Source organism: Vicugna pacos, chromosome 28, assembly GCF_048564905.1.
Source record: "Vicugna pacos chromosome 28, VicPac4, whole genome shotgun sequence".
Lineage (NCBI taxonomy): Eukaryota > Metazoa > Chordata > Mammalia > Artiodactyla > Camelidae > Vicugna > Vicugna pacos.
Window position 1 is genome coordinate 9,643,269 of NC_133014.1, and position 16,884 is coordinate 9,660,152.

The 16,884-nt window shown below is 39.7% G+C and overlaps 1 protein-coding gene across 2 annotated transcripts in view; it reads right to left on the reverse strand.

The window, feature by feature from the left end:
* NPHP1 (nephrocystin 1) overlaps nucleotides 1–16,256 on the reverse strand; it is a 38,830-nt gene extending 22,574 nt beyond the window's left edge. The window contains exons 1-10 of one of the 2 annotated variants that reach the window (XM_072951447.1): nucleotides 16,156–16,256; nucleotides 13,540–13,613; nucleotides 10,479–10,539; nucleotides 9,307–9,431; nucleotides 6,345–6,579; nucleotides 5,925–6,026; nucleotides 3,786–3,886; nucleotides 3,411–3,453; nucleotides 2,449–2,533; nucleotides 1,231–1,325 (exon numbers count right to left, since the gene is read on the reverse strand). In XM_072951447.1, the coding sequence (XP_072807548.1) occupies nucleotides 1,231–1,325; nucleotides 2,449–2,533; nucleotides 3,411–3,453; nucleotides 3,786–3,886; nucleotides 5,925–6,026; nucleotides 6,345–6,579; nucleotides 9,307–9,431; nucleotides 10,479–10,539; nucleotides 13,540–13,613; nucleotides 16,156–16,224 (990 nt within the window). In that variant the 5' untranslated portion in view covers nucleotides 16,225–16,256. Of the gene's footprint in view, nucleotides 1–1,230; nucleotides 1,326–2,448; nucleotides 2,537–3,410; nucleotides 3,454–3,785; nucleotides 3,887–5,924; nucleotides 6,027–6,344; nucleotides 6,580–9,306; nucleotides 9,432–10,478; nucleotides 10,540–13,539; nucleotides 13,614–16,155 lie in introns of both variants that reach the window. The other variant, XM_072951446.1, reaches the window with a different exon arrangement.
* Between the last annotated feature and the right edge of the window lie 628 nt (nucleotides 16,257–16,884).

Here is a 16,884-nt window from a genome sequence, read left to right on the forward strand (position 1 = left end):
GGGATCGACCGTATTCCGGGTTCCTTCTTATAGCTCATTCTCACCTAAGGAGGGTACGTGTAGGTCACGTGGCGTTAACAGGCTCCAGTTAGTGCCTCCCAGTTTTCATCCCAAGCCCTTATCTACACTGTCCTTTGGCTTCTTATTTAGATGCTGTGACAGAGAGAACGCACTGACCGTTGGATGCAGTTACTCAGCTCTGCCTCACAAGATCATTCAGAATGTCAACAAATGCATCAGCATTCTAGTTTTTTATTTAAGAACATCTTCAATTCTTAACATTCTGCTTTATGCTTATGGGTCTTTCCACTTAAATACCGTATCACGGAGAAAAATAAAGCCACTATCTAACAGTCTGACACCTTTTCAATTTAAGAAATGAGAGCTGAATATTTAGCTCTCCGGATACAAGCTCATAAAATTAAATGCCATTTATTCAAGTACTGGTACACTACACAGACCAAACAGAATATATTTGTTGACTTGCAAGAAAAGGTACTTCAGGCTAAGAAGGTTCCAGGCCATGCTCTGGTTGAGGGGGAAAAAATCACAAAAATTGTGCATGCCACTCCCCTCTGCATCAAAACCTGACCACCCTGGGCCTCTTACCTCTCCCTGAGGCTCTGGGGGAGGAAGGGAAACAGGAGGGGGCACGAGGTGCTCAGTGTCGTTTACATGTGCCACAGAGGAGAGGAGAGGAGACTTCACATCAGCTATGGGGACACCAGGAATCCTTTACTCTAAGCTGCCCCCCACCCCAAAACGGCATCAGCAGGCACTGCCAGGCGCCTCGCTACTACTAGTCGCAGTGACACCAGCTGGCATTCACTAAGTTATCATCAAGTGCCTGCCCGGCTCCAAGCCCCTCACACGTACAATGTAACTCTCACAACAGCTCCACCTTGGGAGTGCTACTGCTACTAGCCTCTCTTTACAGGTGAAAAAGTGAGGCAAAGCATGATTAAGATAGACACCCAGTAGTATTTCTTTGTAACAGTGAAAGAAGAGAGCAATGGAGAAGAGAAACAAGATAGAGTCAAGGTAATAAACCCAAGTTTTGTCTTAGCTATGAAACTATCACTGAGTGTTTCAAAATTACAATAATTACAATACAGGAACAATTTTTTTTTGTTTTCTATAATACGTTAATCCATTCACATGCTATTTGTATACTTGCGACCATGACTAGATCTGGAAAAGTTACCACTATATGATGGCAACCATACTCACCGAGCCCGCTTTAGCATCCCACGTCAGGTCTCTGAAGGCCAGCTGTGAAGGAGTGAGCTCTGGCTGTAAGAAGTAGCTTGCTCGAAACTGAGTCCCTGCAAAAATAATTTTTCCTTTATTTTCCTACAAAGGACAAATGAAATTCAAACCCCCAAGTCCACCAGGTTATGGCACAAATTTAAGAAACGGTCGTCGAAAATGCCAAGCTGTTTGCTAGAAACTTGCTTCCCAAGACAGATGAACCAAGAGAGGTAAGAATGAGAGAAAATGAACAGACAGAAGTGCATCAGAGCGGATCTGGAAGCAGCTGTAGGAAAGACCTTAAAGACTTTTACGCCAGTAACATGTTCCGTGATGAAGATGACCTATTCAGATATTTTTGTAAAATGCAGAAAACCTGTAAACACTTTTTGGATATTTTAGCAAAAGTCTATAATCATTTGTTTTACTTCTTAACACAAAAGCATTTTAATACTGTTCCTCCATCCTTTAGTAACGAAGAATAGTTATTACAAAATCAGTTACCCACTCAAGAAACCTTTTTTGAGTTCCTACTCTGTGCCAGGTACTCTGCTAGGAGCTGGAAATACAAATGTGCATCAGAGAAGTACGACCCCTCCCTCATTAGCTTACAGTTGAGCAGGGGAAGTGGTTCAGAAAAATAAGCAGACAGAAGACTAAATAAAATAATTGTAAGATGACTCAATAGCTCAGGGCATCCAGGAGAGCCTTCCCCCAGTGCTACTCCTCTTTAAAGTGAGTGTATGAACGTATGTAGCCAAGTATAGGGAAATCCAAGAATGAATATGCAAACGGCACCAGTTAACAGGAATAACTCTGTGGAAAAGTCTTGCTGTGAAGAAAAGCAGAGAAAGGGGGGCTTCAGCCAGAACGGCACAGGGCTGGAGGGGCCGGTTCGTAAAGGTGGGAGGGATTAGGTTTGCCCGTAGTACTGATGCGGGAAGGAGCCAGTGGAGGGAGGGGAGAGCGGGCGGAAGATACAGGAAAGGGCTGGAACCAGAGCACGGGTGAACAGACCGACCCCTGCCAGGCCAGGATCAGGGATCCTTCCTCCACTAGAGGGAGGGTAAGATGAGTGTCCAAGACATGTGACATTCAACATCTTTTTCAACAGCTTGCTTTGGCTTTGACAGAAAAATTAGATGCAAACTTTGACTGTTAACGAGCAGTCTGTGGTGGCTGGCAGGCACCTGTTACCTTCCTCCAGCAGCTGGGAGAGTGTGGAAGGCCGGAACCCCGCCGGAATGGCTCCCATCGCGGTTAACATGTCGACGGTGTTTATCTGCTGAAGAGAGTAAAACAAAACTGGCTTGCTTGGTTTCATTCATGCTTCCTCACCTCTGTAATATTTTCTCTTTGTCACGACAGCAACTACAACCCCCAAAGGGAAAACACAAATGTACACACTTTAGTGGAAGAATATAGCAGTCTAACCCAGATTCCTGACAGGAGGCCATCGCTGAGTCCTGGCCTCTCCCGGGGACCTAAGCCCCCTGCAGAGCCCAGTGGGCTGAGCTCTGCGCTCGAAACCTGCTGCTCCCTGCACGTCCCTCATCAAAACGTCCCCCGTCCTGTTCTGCTCCACAGTGTACCGCCGTGCCACAGATGGGCCGATGCCGCCAACTGAGTGCACTGCAGAATATTGATGGCTTTTTGGTATATGTACACACACGCACATACATGCGTGCCATGTGAGTGAGAAGTAGGGTAAAAAGTCAGAAAGGATATATTTACTAAACCGTTAGTGGTGATTCCTTACAGAAGGAATGGATTTTCATTTTGTTACGTAATTTTTTAAATGATAAGATTATGGATAATTTCTTACTTTTTTGAGTTTTTTGGAATTTTTTGAACATTAACTAAAATTTAACAACAGTCTTTACCCAAATGACAGAAAATTCAGGCAGAATCAATGTGAGATATTTCCAAGTCCTCAAATCGACTCTTCTTACGGAAAAGACCTGATGAGAAATGTTACTTGGTGCACAGACTTACTAAACCAGAAATAGATGTTTTATGCTCTGTGCATTCTATGCCCTGTACCCTGTTTAAGAGGCAATGCTATCATTTAAAGTTTCCATCCTGTTTTGAATCTGAACCCTTATCAGAACTATTAGGTAACAAAACGAGACATCATTAACAAGACAGGGGATACTGACCTCTGAGATGGCTTTTCGGACAGTGCTCCAATGAGATTCAGGTCTGGGGAGACAAAGTAGCTAGGTGACTGCACAGAAGGGTGATGCCTACTCACTCAGTTAGGGAACCTCATTAATCAAAGGACGAAGCATATAATTACGAGTTCTAAAAACCTAACAGTGTCCAGATGAAACAGAGAATAAGATCATGCACCAAAAATAACCACAAGGTTAAAGTTGTAATGATCCTTAACCAAATAGTAATATAAAAAGCCCTGCTCTCAAACTATAAGTTGTTTCCATTTCGAGAAATTCTTGAATTATTTATAATAGTAAAAATAAACAGATAAAACATTTCTTGAACGTACGTTGATATCCCCTCGCGCCTTTTTTTACCTTTGTTTCACTTCTGCTTCCTCTGCCGTTTCTTCCCCGGCCTCCACACCTTCTTCGCTGCCTTCTTCACTTGATTCCTGGCCTTCTTCTTTATTACAGGGCTGAAAAGTTATTGAAATATGAAGTACTTTCTACCTAATGCAAAAATAAAATTACTTTCAGAAAGACTCAAGTGTAGATATGGATTTAGCATATGATGGGCATGTCAAAAATCAGTGGGAAAAAGATTTCCATACGTGGTTGGTAATGTCACTATTTGAAAAAATTTCAAGGATAGAGGTAGACAAGAAGTTTAATCAAAATAAATGCCAGACAGAACTTATTCAGATAAAAAAGAAGAAAAGATAGAAACAAAGGAATCGTAAAAGTATTAGAAGAAAATAATCGTAAGATGGGGAAGCCCTTTCCAACCACAACACTAAAACCAAAAATCATAAGTGGAACACTGACAGATTCAGCTGCATAAAAAATAAACAAATTGGCTGAAAAAAAATTGGCTGAAAGTCAATGAAGAGGGCATCTGTCACAGGTTTCCAAGGGCAATATTTTAAAATATTACAAAAACTCTTATTAATCAATGAAATTTTTTAAAAATCCCTTAGAAAAAGTCAAAATAACTGAAAAGAAAATTTTCAAATTTTGCAAAATTTGCAAAGAAGAAATAGAAGTGGTCACGAATGCAAATAAAAAGCAATAATGAGTCTTTTTTTTTTTTTTTTTGCCTATCACACTGGCAAAAAGATTGATGACAACCATCACTGGCAAATGTGTGGACAAACAGGTCCTCTCCTGTGCTGGAGGTGGGAGTCCAAATAGGTATATCTTTCTTCCTAAAAGGTAAAATGGCAAATTCAATCAAAATACTAAGGTGTAAACGTTTTCACAAGCAATGAGCATCCAGGAATCTATCTCAGGGAAATAAGCAGACAGTCTACAAGGTGCATGTGCAGACCGATCATAACACGGTTTCTTCGTTTCTAACAGAATCCCTGATTACAGCAATGAACCAGCTAAAAGACTGTATTTTCCAAGCCCTCCTTGCAGCTAGGTGTTGTCAAGAAACAAAATCCCTGTCAAGGAGCTGTAACTGGAAGTTTTTTGTGTAACTTCCAGGAAGCCTCCTTTAAAAGACAGCAGCTCAGGCCTTTTGACTTCTTCCTCTTTCCTCTTTCACTGCTTGGAATCATTAACAGATCTGGCAGCCAACCTAAATTACAGAGGAATTTCTCCTCACAGACTAACCACAGAGTCAAATATTAGGTGAGACCTTACTATTTCTTGGTTCCTACCTCCACTCTTCTTCCATATACAAGAGAAACACGCTTCCACCTTATTTTGGTCACTGTTTTGAACACCTTCTTTAACTCATAGTGGAAGCTAATCCTGGCTTCTTTGCAATATAATTTATAGTTACTATAGGTTGGAAACAACCTAAATGTCCGTCCATATGGGACTGGCATACTATGCTGCCATCAAAACAGACGATCCAGACCTGAGCTGGGCAACAGGGTAGCCACTTGCCACTGTGGCTACTGACACTTGGAATGTGACCAGCCCAGATTGAGATGTGCCATTTAAGAGTAAAACACACAGGGGAATTTGAAGACTTAGTATGAAAAAAAGAAAAGATTTTAAAATATTGATTTATATGTTGAAATGATAATATTTTTGCTATTCTGGATAATATAAAATACATTATTAAAATAATGTCACCTGTTTCTTTTCATTTTTTAAAAATGGGTGTGGGATAATGAGAAAACGTATTTGGCCTTTATGCCTAATTCTCGGCACAGAGTTCCTAAAACTCTTAGAATTTCCTGAGTGACAGGAGCTCCTTCCAAACATACTTGAGATTATGCTAATGAGGTCACCGCTCGGGGACGCGGGGGTGGGGGGGTGCTCATGGCCAGCACTGCAGGATAACATTCAAGAGCTCACCCGCATAAGAGCACTTCACAGGTCCCCAGGACTATTAATACGTGATATTTTCCCCATGCCCTCTCCCTCTAAAATTGAAGCAAATTCTGTATTTCAAGTCATTCACTAGTCAACTGATCAAAGAATACAGCTTAGTGTTTTACCAAAAACGAAAAAAAGTTTTGAAGGAAAAAAAGGGAAGCATAAACAACAAAGACTAACCTCCAGGTATGTTCTGGGAATAAGACCTTTGTCTCCTTTGGAGTTCTTAGCCATCCACCAACCGTCGGGGTGTTTTTCAATTACAAGGAGAATTTCCCCTTTCTCAAAGCAAAATCAAGCAAAAAAATGTTAATTAACATTTACTGCTAAATTCAGAATTATCAACATTAAAACTATTTTTAAAAACAGAAGAGCATTTACTCTTTTACCAATTTACTACCAGCAAGCTTTGACAGCAGGCTTTCACATGACTATGGCCTATAAATCATAATTATAACTTATTTTATTTAAACAGGTTGAGTCTTTAAAAAGTTAATATCGGGAACATCTAATCCGGGTAGACAGGCAGAGTTTTCTTATTCTGTTAGGTTTGCAAATCTATCCTTAGGTTAGGTTAGGTTCCTGTCTGTTTCCACCTACCTTAAATGTAAGATCTCCGACTTGCTGAGCCGTAAAATCTCCAATAGCGATGTATTCTCCACCTGCGGCCTCTTGCTGAGAGTCACCTTCCTGTCTCTCTTCCTCTTCCTCTTCCTCTTCTGTTTCTTCTTCTTTCCCCCTACTTTCTTCACTTTCTTCTTCATCTTCCTCTTCTTCCTCTACCTCATCTTCAACAGAATCGTCATCTCCCTCTCTTTCAGTAGGCGCCCCAATTCTGCAAAAAATAATTCTTTGATGAGGATCACTTGAAATAACGTATAACAGATCAAGCATGAGTTTAATTTCTACATACAGAAGAACTGGCCCCATATTTGAAAATGGCAAGTAGAGGAAATAAAAGGAAAGTACAACTAATAGTTTCTACGATCTAGCAAAGCAAGCAAAGAATACGTGCCTTGAAGGACTGAGAGTGGAGAAGGAGTTAATATATCTGAGGAATGCCGTGGTGACACGGCAGAGCATGAGCTGGACTTGAGGCCAAGAGACTTGTCTTTAAGACTTGGATTCATCCGTTCGGCAAATGCTGCGTGAGCCCTATTTGCACAGTAGCTAGAGCATGGAGTTTAAATTCCGGCTCTGTCTCCTCACTGAGTGACCTTGGGTAGGTTCCTTTTCAGCTCCCCATTTCTCATTGGTAAAGTGGAGATAACAGTAGAACCTGCCTTTCTCACAAGGCTGTCATGAAGATTGGAGGAATACAAACTTGCAAAGCGTTTAGAGCAGTGCCTGCCCATAGGGGACTTCCAGTAAGAGCAGGCGATGATGGTGGTGGTGGTGGTGGTGGTGTTATACGTCAGCTTCCACGTCAGACATAGCAGATACAAAGGTAAACCAGGTACAATTCCCTGTCCTCAAGGAGCTCACAATGAAACAGCTCAGCAGACACTGCCGCAGAGGTACAGTTCTCCACACCTCACCTAACCGAGACTTACATTCAGATTTGTTCTTTGCATTCTGTTTCTCTTTTTCTGCATGAGTTTGTAAATTTTTTTATTGTTTGATGTTTGGGTTCACTGATCTTTTCCTCTATTGTATCCAATCTTCTGTTAAAACATCCAATAAATTTTTTTTTCATTTTACATATTGTAGTTTTTAGCTTCAGAATTTCCATTTTGTTCTCTACTAGTTTCCATTTCTCTGCTTAAGATTCCTCTCTAATCATTCAACCTGCCCATCTCTCCAACAAATTCTTTAACAGGCTGAAAACAGTTGTTTTGTTGCTCTGGGGTTTGCTAATTCTCATATTTGGATCATCTAAGCTTCTACAGATTATTTTTTTCTCTGTATTACAAGACATCTTCTGCCTTTTTGAATCTATATACAGAATCAGATTTAGAAATTTCTCAGCCATTATTCCATCAGGTATTAAATTTTGCAGTTGTAGAATGCCCAGTTTTATTATTTTCTACATTTGAATTCTCTTAAAACATTCCATGTTTTTTCCCATTTCATCCATATTTTCTTCTATTTTCTTTAACATGTTAATCATATTATTTAGAAGTCCTTGTCAGCTAACTCTACTCTCTGACTCAGATCTGGGTCTGCTTTTATTAACTGTCCCTGTTTAATTATTATTTATTTTTCCCTACTTTTTTGCATTTCTAGTCATTTTTTAAATTACTGGACATTGTGGATGATACATTTAGAGACTTAGAATTATGTTGTTATCATTTAAAAAGCGTTGAATTTTTTCTGTTACACATTAAAATGACCTTGTTCCTGTTAAGGTCTGGTTTTAGGCTTTGTTGGAAAAGATATACTTCAGTTTTGTCTGTATTCCAAGCCCATAGGTCTTAATATTAGGGTGTCTACCCCTGGGGCATGGACCTTATGTGATCTCCAACTAAATGCCTGAAGCATTCACCGAGGTCATTTTACTCTAACTGGGTACAAACTCCAATATTTCCCCAGGATTGTGTGACCTCCAGAATCTCTGAAGCTCTCAGTCTCCCAGCAGGTGCTTTCTGCCAGGTTTCCTGGACTCGTGCTCTGTGCGGCCCAGGAGTCCACCCAGATTTCTGGGGCTCTCTGTCTGCAACTCACTTCTCTCTCCCACAAGTCCCAGCTGCCTTTGCAGCTCTGGAAGTTGACCCCTGCCTCCTCAGCCTGGTGGGACCGCTGCTCCCTGTTTGGGATCCACTTTCCTGCACCACAGCCTATAAGCTGTCTCCAGGGAGAGGGTCTGGGTAAACACAGGACTCTCCGCTTGTGTCTCCCTGTATTAAGGATATCAGCTCTACTTGGCCGATGTTCATTGACTTCAAACAGCCGCTTTGTATATTGCGTCCAGATTTTCCAGTTGTTTATGGCAGGTTAAGCCCCGTACCAGCCACCTTGTCATTCTCAGTACTGGACATCAGTGGAAATCCTAGAATCCTTGCATCTACATCCTTTAGCATTTTCCCCTGGATACAGTGTACGGGAAACAGCATAAAGAGTCTAAACAGTTGATTTTTTTCCCTTTTTGCCTCCCATGAGGTGGGTTTGTTTACACAATCAAGTTTTCTTCCCATTTTACAAAGGCTATTATTAAACATCCACTCCAGCAGGAAAACAATGCATGTTTCTGCTTCCAATTTTACAAGACTATTTATGAAAGGAGGAAATATACAAGTAGACAATCCAAATAATTTTCTTTTTCTACATCAACACTGACCTTAAAAGCATCACCCTCACTTTCTAACATCTGTTTGTTTAACTTGTCAGACCTCTGTTTGGCTTCCCCAACTAGCTTCTAAATTCCCTGAGGGCAGAGATATGACCTCTATGTCTCTACGTCTCTCACGGGATCGCAGACTTTCTACTATACACAATAAATACATGCTGAGTATACTGACACCGCCGTTTGGTTTTTATCTACGTGTGACTTTACTCTGAGTCAAACATTAAAATTGCTGGTGACATAATATCTGAAAGAAAGAGATGAAGACAGGGCACATACTCAGTTACGCTTTCTCTACTTATGGACACAGCAAGTTCCTGCAGCTGGTGGGTAAGCTTCTCCAAAAGACTCTGCTCCTCCTCTTTCTTCTGATTATAGTTCCCAACAGGTGCAGGTTCATCAGCCTATAAGAGAACATAAATCTATTTCACTAAAAAAAAAAAAATTTCAGTTTCCAAGCACACTTATTTTAAAAGAAAAAACTCTAATGAGTGCCAGGAGACAAAATAAATATCAACATGAGACTACGCCTACCTTAGAGAAATAAGATTGAAAGAAATGTAGATTATGACGTTGGAACGCAAACCAAATGACAAAATAAAATTATACTACTTGCTTTTTTGTTTTGTTTTCTTGCTAGGTAGTTCAGACCCTCTACAGTCAGTAAGGGACAGGTTCCAGACCGAGGACTGGCTTTGGAGACAAAAAGACAGGTGCCAATCCCATGCTCTGCCACTTACTGCCAGTGAGACACCAGGAAAGCTGGCTCCCCTTTGGAAGCCTGTTTCCTCCTTTGTGAAACAGAAGTAATTAGGTTTTCAAATTTAGGGTCAGCCTGCCTTCTGAATTCTCACTGGAGAAATTCAGAAGAGACACTCAGTGACCACTTGTCTCAGATGCAGGAAAGAAGATTCAGACACAGGCAGAGAGGTGACTTTCAAATGCCTTCCACCCTAAATGCTCTAAGTCTCTGTCCCTGGAAGCCTGGCTGAAGCTCAGGCTCATAATAAAAGAGAAAATCCTGAAGGGACTGCCAAGAGTAAGTTCTAGTTCCTCCTACTTCTGCAGAGTCACCGACAATAGCGCTGCTGTGTGATACATGATGCTTCTTATGTATTCTCCCCACAGAGTAATTAAAATCAAAACAATCCCAAACTGCAAAACATAAAATTTATACAATGCAAAAATAAAAAATGGCTTCTTCAGGGATTTTGTGAGTCCTCAATGCTGGGTGAGCTCATCAAAGCTGGACTGTTACAAGTATTTGCAGCCCTGGCTTTTCTGCCCCCAAGCACACACTCAGGGAGCCCGCAGGGCAGGTGAGTACTAACCACAGTTACGCGTCATCACTTCTGTGAACCCAGGAACTTACCCACTCTAATGAACTCCCACTTAATAAAATACCTGTGTAAAAACAGTCTATTAATAATATGATTAACTAGAATACTTACTTTGTTTAATTTTTGAAGAGCATTTTTATTTTCATCGATTGCCTGTTTTAATTGGATACATCTAAATTTTTAAAAGAAAGAAAAAACATTGATTTTTTTTTTGCTATCATAATCAGAAAGCTGTTTTATAAAACCATACATAAATCTTTAAACAGGTAAGGCAATTTCTGTTGTATGAATGATGTTTAAAAAAAATTCACATTTACACCTTTCCATCCATTCGCTTGGGTGATCTTCAGAGCCAAGATCTAAAGTAGGAAGGTATGATAACCAAAGCTCAGGAAACTTAAGTGACTCTGGGCTTCAGTTTCCTGTCTCTAAAATAAGGAAAGCACTGGACTTTAAAGTGCTTCCCCAGCTCTAAAATTCCATAAACCTAGGACACAGCCAAGAAGACAAAACTAATAATGATAGTAACAGTGAGAATGTGCTGAGCATCATGCCTGATTCACAAACATCACCTCGTCTGAGTCTCAGGACAACCTTCACTCCAGTGGGAGGAAGTGAGGTCCTGAAAAGCGACCACAGCCAGTCAATGGGAGAGTAATAATAAGAAGGCGGGGTTTAGGACTCCAGCTGGCCTCTTCCTACCACTGCACTGGGGGCTCCTCCAGCTAAAGTTAGTCCTCAGACCCCTTAAAATTCCTGCCCACACACAAAGAACTTCCTTTTCTTCCAGGGGACAGCACTAGTAGGAAAGAGACCTATATACACAGCAACAGGAGAACCCATGACAGCTCTCTAGGAAAATCGACCTAGTCCCTCATTCTTCAAAAAAACAAAACAACAACAACAAAAAAGGGCTAATCCAAGGGCCATTAGACATAATAAAGAAAGCCAGCAACATGAAAGAAGAAACTTAAGACCTACCAAAAGTGAATAATCTGAGCCTAGAGGAACCAAAGACAATTCAGAGAACAGAAGAAGAAAACTTAAAAAAAAAAAAAAAAGCCTAGAGGGAGGGTATAGCTCAAGTAGTAGAGTGTATGCTTAGCATATACAAGGTCCTGGGTTCAATCCCCAGTACCTCCTCTAAAAATAAATAAACAAGTAAACCTAATTACCCCCTCCAAAATTTAAAAAATTAAATTAAAAAAAAATCCCACTCATGGAAGAAGTAAAGAGATCATCTAAAAGCAGGAACACGATGCTATGAATAAAGAACTATTAAAGAACAAGAGAAAAAAAAACACTTATCAGTTAACAATATGGCCACTGAAATAAGATACTCATAGAAAACTTAAAAGAAAACATCAAGAGAATCTTCCAGGTGTTAACCAAAAGGAAAAGAAACAAAAACTAGTGGGGAGAGACCTAGAGTAAAAGTCCAGGAGGTTCAACATCCGACTCAAAGTGTTTCAGGAAGAAACAGATAAATAGAAGTAAAAAAAAATTACCTTTTAGTAAAAGAAATTCTCCCAGAGTTCATGAGAGACAAGTTTTCAAACTGAAAAGACCCACTGCATGTTGAGAAGGATAAAAATGACACCTAAATACACCGTTGTGATGAAATTTCAAAACACCAAGGCTGAGGAGAAAAGCCCCAGACAGGGGTCAATTACAAAGGAATGACCATGAAACTTATCAGCATCACTGGGTGCAGAGAAACCAGACAATGTCCTCAAAGGTTTAAGAAGAAGATTTTTTTACTCAATATCCAGCTGATTATTAATCAAACATAAGGGCTAAATGATGTCTTCAGACATTGCAAATGTGAATTTTAAGATGACTGCAAAGGGATCTTTTAATACACAAAGAAGATTATTTATGGTTACTCCGGTTTAAAAATAATTATTAGTTTATTAAAATAAAATTTAAAAACGTAGTTTTCTCTGGGACTTCAAACTCAGCATATAAATCTTACTCTATTTTAAATTATAGTAAAGCAAATACGATCACCTTCACTTTCTCTTTCATTATTATTTGATTAATTCAACTTGAACTAAACTCCTTACACAATCAATCCTACTAATAAATGCAGTTAATTAAAATTCTCTTCGACACCTTAAAATTCATTTAAATTTTATTTTGCTTTTAAATGCTTTGAATGCCTGATTTAAGTAAAACTTTTTCAAATGATTCTAGTGAATCAATTAAACTAGTAGCATGAATTGCATATTTGTTTGAATGTTATACATTCTTTAAATACCCAAAATACACAGATTATTTTAGTGATGTCCTAAACTTAATGCAAAAGGGTTAATAGTTTAATTCGATTGAATTCATCGTGTCTATGTAATTTTAAACCCTATTTAATTTTAAACTCTCCCAGGGATTAAAAAGACAATTCAAAATAAAAGAAAAACCCTTACCCACCAAGAGAATAAGACAGGTCACAGGACAGGGGGCTACACAAGCCAAGAACCTACCACAGTTCCGCCTCCGCCCCTGATGTTCACTCTGAGCTGTTTTCACAGTTGCTGTCAGGAGAGCAAGTCTATAACCTTCAGGTTTCAGTTGGTTTCTCCAAGACCCAAGTTATATGATACAGTTCTTCCGTCTGATTCAAATGGACCAAAGGCTGCAACTCCACTGAGAAGGCAGTGAGGTTCCTTCTCTTGCTTAACTAAATTCTGCATTTCTTATTGATCTTAAAATGTTTTGTATTGCCTTCCCACTTTAATGTCTTATAGCTAAGTAACGTTAGACATATTAACTAACCACTGTGAACCTTAATTTTCTCATCTCTATTAATAAGTATCTCACAATGTTAGTGTAAATATTATTTAAGAAGTTTTTAGAGTGAGGACCATGTTGCTCAGTACATACAGAGTACAAAATAAGGGTAAGCTGCCTCTTTTTAACATCTGTAATTCTCTATTTAATCTTATCATGCCAATATTTAGACTCTGTAGATATAGATAATTGTAAGACATTTTAAAATACATTTTGGAAAATTTCATTCATTGTTATCTCAAAATTATTTCCCGCTATTACTTGTCTTTTTAGAAATTGTACTAATTGAAAAAAGAAATAATTCCTCAATTTCTATGCTACAAATATTGCTCACTGAAATATAAGTACATTTCCTGCAAAGAGTACATAATTCAGGGTGCTTTACCTCTGGTAAATATCTCGCCTCTCACTGGCTTCTAGAGCTCCTTTCAGTCGACTCTCAGAAAGCAAACCATCAACCTACAATAAATGGAGACTTTAAAATATTTTGTTAAATATCATATAACCTTAGGAAATAAAAATGCAATTCTTTTTTCTCAATATTTTATAATGAACACTTTTAAATATACAATAAAACTGAAAGAATGTTATAGTGAACATCCATATACCCACCACCTAATTCTGCCATTAACATTTCACTGTACTTTTATGATCCATCTGTTCATCAACTCATCTTATTTTTTACATATTTCAAAGTAAACTACAATCATCAATGCATTTCCTCTTAAATAATACACCATGGGTATCACTAACTAGAGTTCAATATTTGGTGTAAAATTTACATACAATGAAATACACAAATCTTAAGTACACATTTGCTGAGTTTGAGCAAATGCATACACCCTTGTAAACCAAATCCCTACCAACACAGAGAAAATTACCATTACTCCAGAAAGCATGTACTCTTTTGTGTAATCATTTCCCATGGCATGTTTTTGAGGTACTTCCATATGGTTCTATGTATCATTAGTTTATTCCTTCTTATTGCTGAGTAGTATTCACTGTATAAATAAACCACAAGTTTTTTTTAATCCTCATTCTTATATCTTATACTGGGACTTAAAAATTTCCAAACACTACAAGTAACTCTGCCAATGTATCCACAAAAGAGGCAAATACATCTTTTGGGTTCTTTTCTATAGGTGATATGAAGACGATAAAGTGGATGGAAAAAGAGAAGTAAAAATTTTCTACTCTACTCTTGCCATTTTGCATTTGTCTGAGTATTATTCACAAAATTCACACACTTGGTGACAAAATCAGTCATCATAGTCATGACCAGATAGGCTCTTGATCACCTGTCCCATGGACAGCAAGTTGGAAATGTGTTCCGTTTTGTGCTTCAGGTGTCCTCCATGGGGCCAGGGAAGAATCAGCTCACACTGTCACAGAGTCCTCACTCAGGGTATCAAAAGGCTCTGGAGCCAATTCGTCTCCAACTTGAATAATCCTGGTAATAATTTTTGTTTCATCTTTGTATTAATAACAACTTCTATATTTTACTTTTACAACTTCTGGTTCTCCCAATGTACCACTAAATTTAAAATCAGATGCAGATCCATATTAAGCATTTGGCCAAAGCTCAGCTTAAGTCAATGTTTCATCAATTATTTTTATTTCTACCAGAAGAGTACTCTCTTTTATTGGGCCACTGTAATTCCAATACAGTCCCTTAAGAAATATTTATCCATCCCATCTTTTGTACTTTTTAAACGATAGGATAAAACATGGGCATTCAGTATATCTCTTGTCTGCCAAAGAGTATAAAATAATTTTATTTTGTGTTAACAGTACTTGGCAATCAAATGAAAAATAAAAAGTAAAACTAGCAAAGTGAAACAGGAATTTCAGAAAATAAACAAACCATTCATTAACACTTACTTTTTTCTTGATTTTTAAAGTAATACACAATGTTCAAAATTAAGGTAATATCAAGAAGTACGAAGCAAAAGAGTCATTAGCACTCTACCACACACAGTTACTATCCTGGCACGTTTCCTTCCGATGTTTTTTCTATGTATATTATATATAAAAATTTTAAATCGAAATACTGTGTATTATATTCAATATTTTTTCTAACTTGACATTTTATCACAAATATTTTCCATAACACATTAAAATCTTAACAAAATTTTATCCCAACGTAAGTTATTCACTCATTCCCACACTACGGATTAAGTTGTATCCAGACTTTTCTATTGTAATGCTGTGATGAATACTTCCATACTTCAGTCTCTGTCTTGATTTTTTAAATCATTATTATGCACGTACGGTAAATTCCTGGAAATGTAATTACCCAGCCTAGGAGCATGAATATTTGCTATATCTTGTCAAACTGCTCTCCAGAAATGCTGTGCCTGGAGCAGTGTAACAATACTGTTTCATCACAACCTCCCCAGTACTGACTATTGTGATTTTTTAAGTGTTTGTGATATCTTATTTCCTTTGTAATTACTTGACTATCTTTGAAGTTAACTTTTCTCATGTTTATTAATTACTTGTATTTCTTTAGTTCACGTCCTTTGCTCATTTGTCAGGTCTTAATGTTCCTCGTATATATTAGGACTATTCCTTGACACCTAGTTTGCTTGGGTTTATGTGAAGCAAAAACACTCAGCAGTCTCCACTGGATGAGGGATAAAGGAAAGGGATCTGGGAGAGTGGAGGAGAGTAATGTTGGGCGCAGAGATGGCTGGAATGATTATTGTTAAAAGTTTAGATCTGGAGGTGAGATGGGTTAAGGTAGTTGTTAGGCTAGAGATGGAGATGTCAGGGCGGGGAGGGAGGGGAGCACTCAGTCGATGATCCCGAATGTCCAACCTCCCGGCGGCTGGGTTGGGAGTGAGGGGTTAACATCCGAGTTTGGAGCTGGAATGTTGTGGGTGGGGGAGTGTTACAACTTGGAAAGGCAAGTGGGTTGGGTAGGCTCTCAGGGTTAGGGTGCGCCCCAGACCTCGCCCGCCGCCAGAGCCCAGGCCCCCGCTGCACAGCCAGACCATACCTGCTGCTTCAACTCCTGACTGCGGCGCTGGAGGGACCGGAGGGGATCGCGCTGCCGCCGCGCCAGCATCTCCCTCGCCTCGGCGCGCAGCGCACGCCGGTCGCCAGGGAAACCGAGTGGCGGCGCCGGAAGGTGACGCCATCACCGCGCGCCCGCCTCCCACCCTGCAGCCGCGCTGGCGGGTCGGGAAGCGCGCGGGGACCATCCTCTCTTGAGGAGGCCGCTCCGCCAGCCCGCAGATCCTGCGCTCTCTGCTCGGGATCACTGCCCAGGCAGTCACCTTCTCCTGGCCACTCCCAAAGGTTTGGGGTGGAGGTGGGGGAGAGTGCCCCACTGCGTCCGAAACTACAAGTCCCACAATACTCTGTTACCGCGACCGTCCTGCTGGGGTACCCGTCATGGCATTTGCTTTCTGCTACCAGTTTTGCTCAACTAATCTTCAAATACAATTTAAGGATCGTCATGTCTTTAAATGAACTGCAAGGACAGCCTTCCTAAATGGCTTTAATGGGATACATGGTTCTGGCACATACTCTCACTTCAGAAAGGCAGTTTTTAATTCTTTGCCATTTGGGATATTGCTTAAGTATCAGTTCATCGTGGTTTCGCACCTTGCCCATCCTGAGTTCCGGGAAGATAGTGATTCTATCTGCTCTGCTGCAGTTCTATGAGTACGTAATTATGATCTCCGTTTCGCATCACTCACGGAGGTTGGAATAACATTTCCCC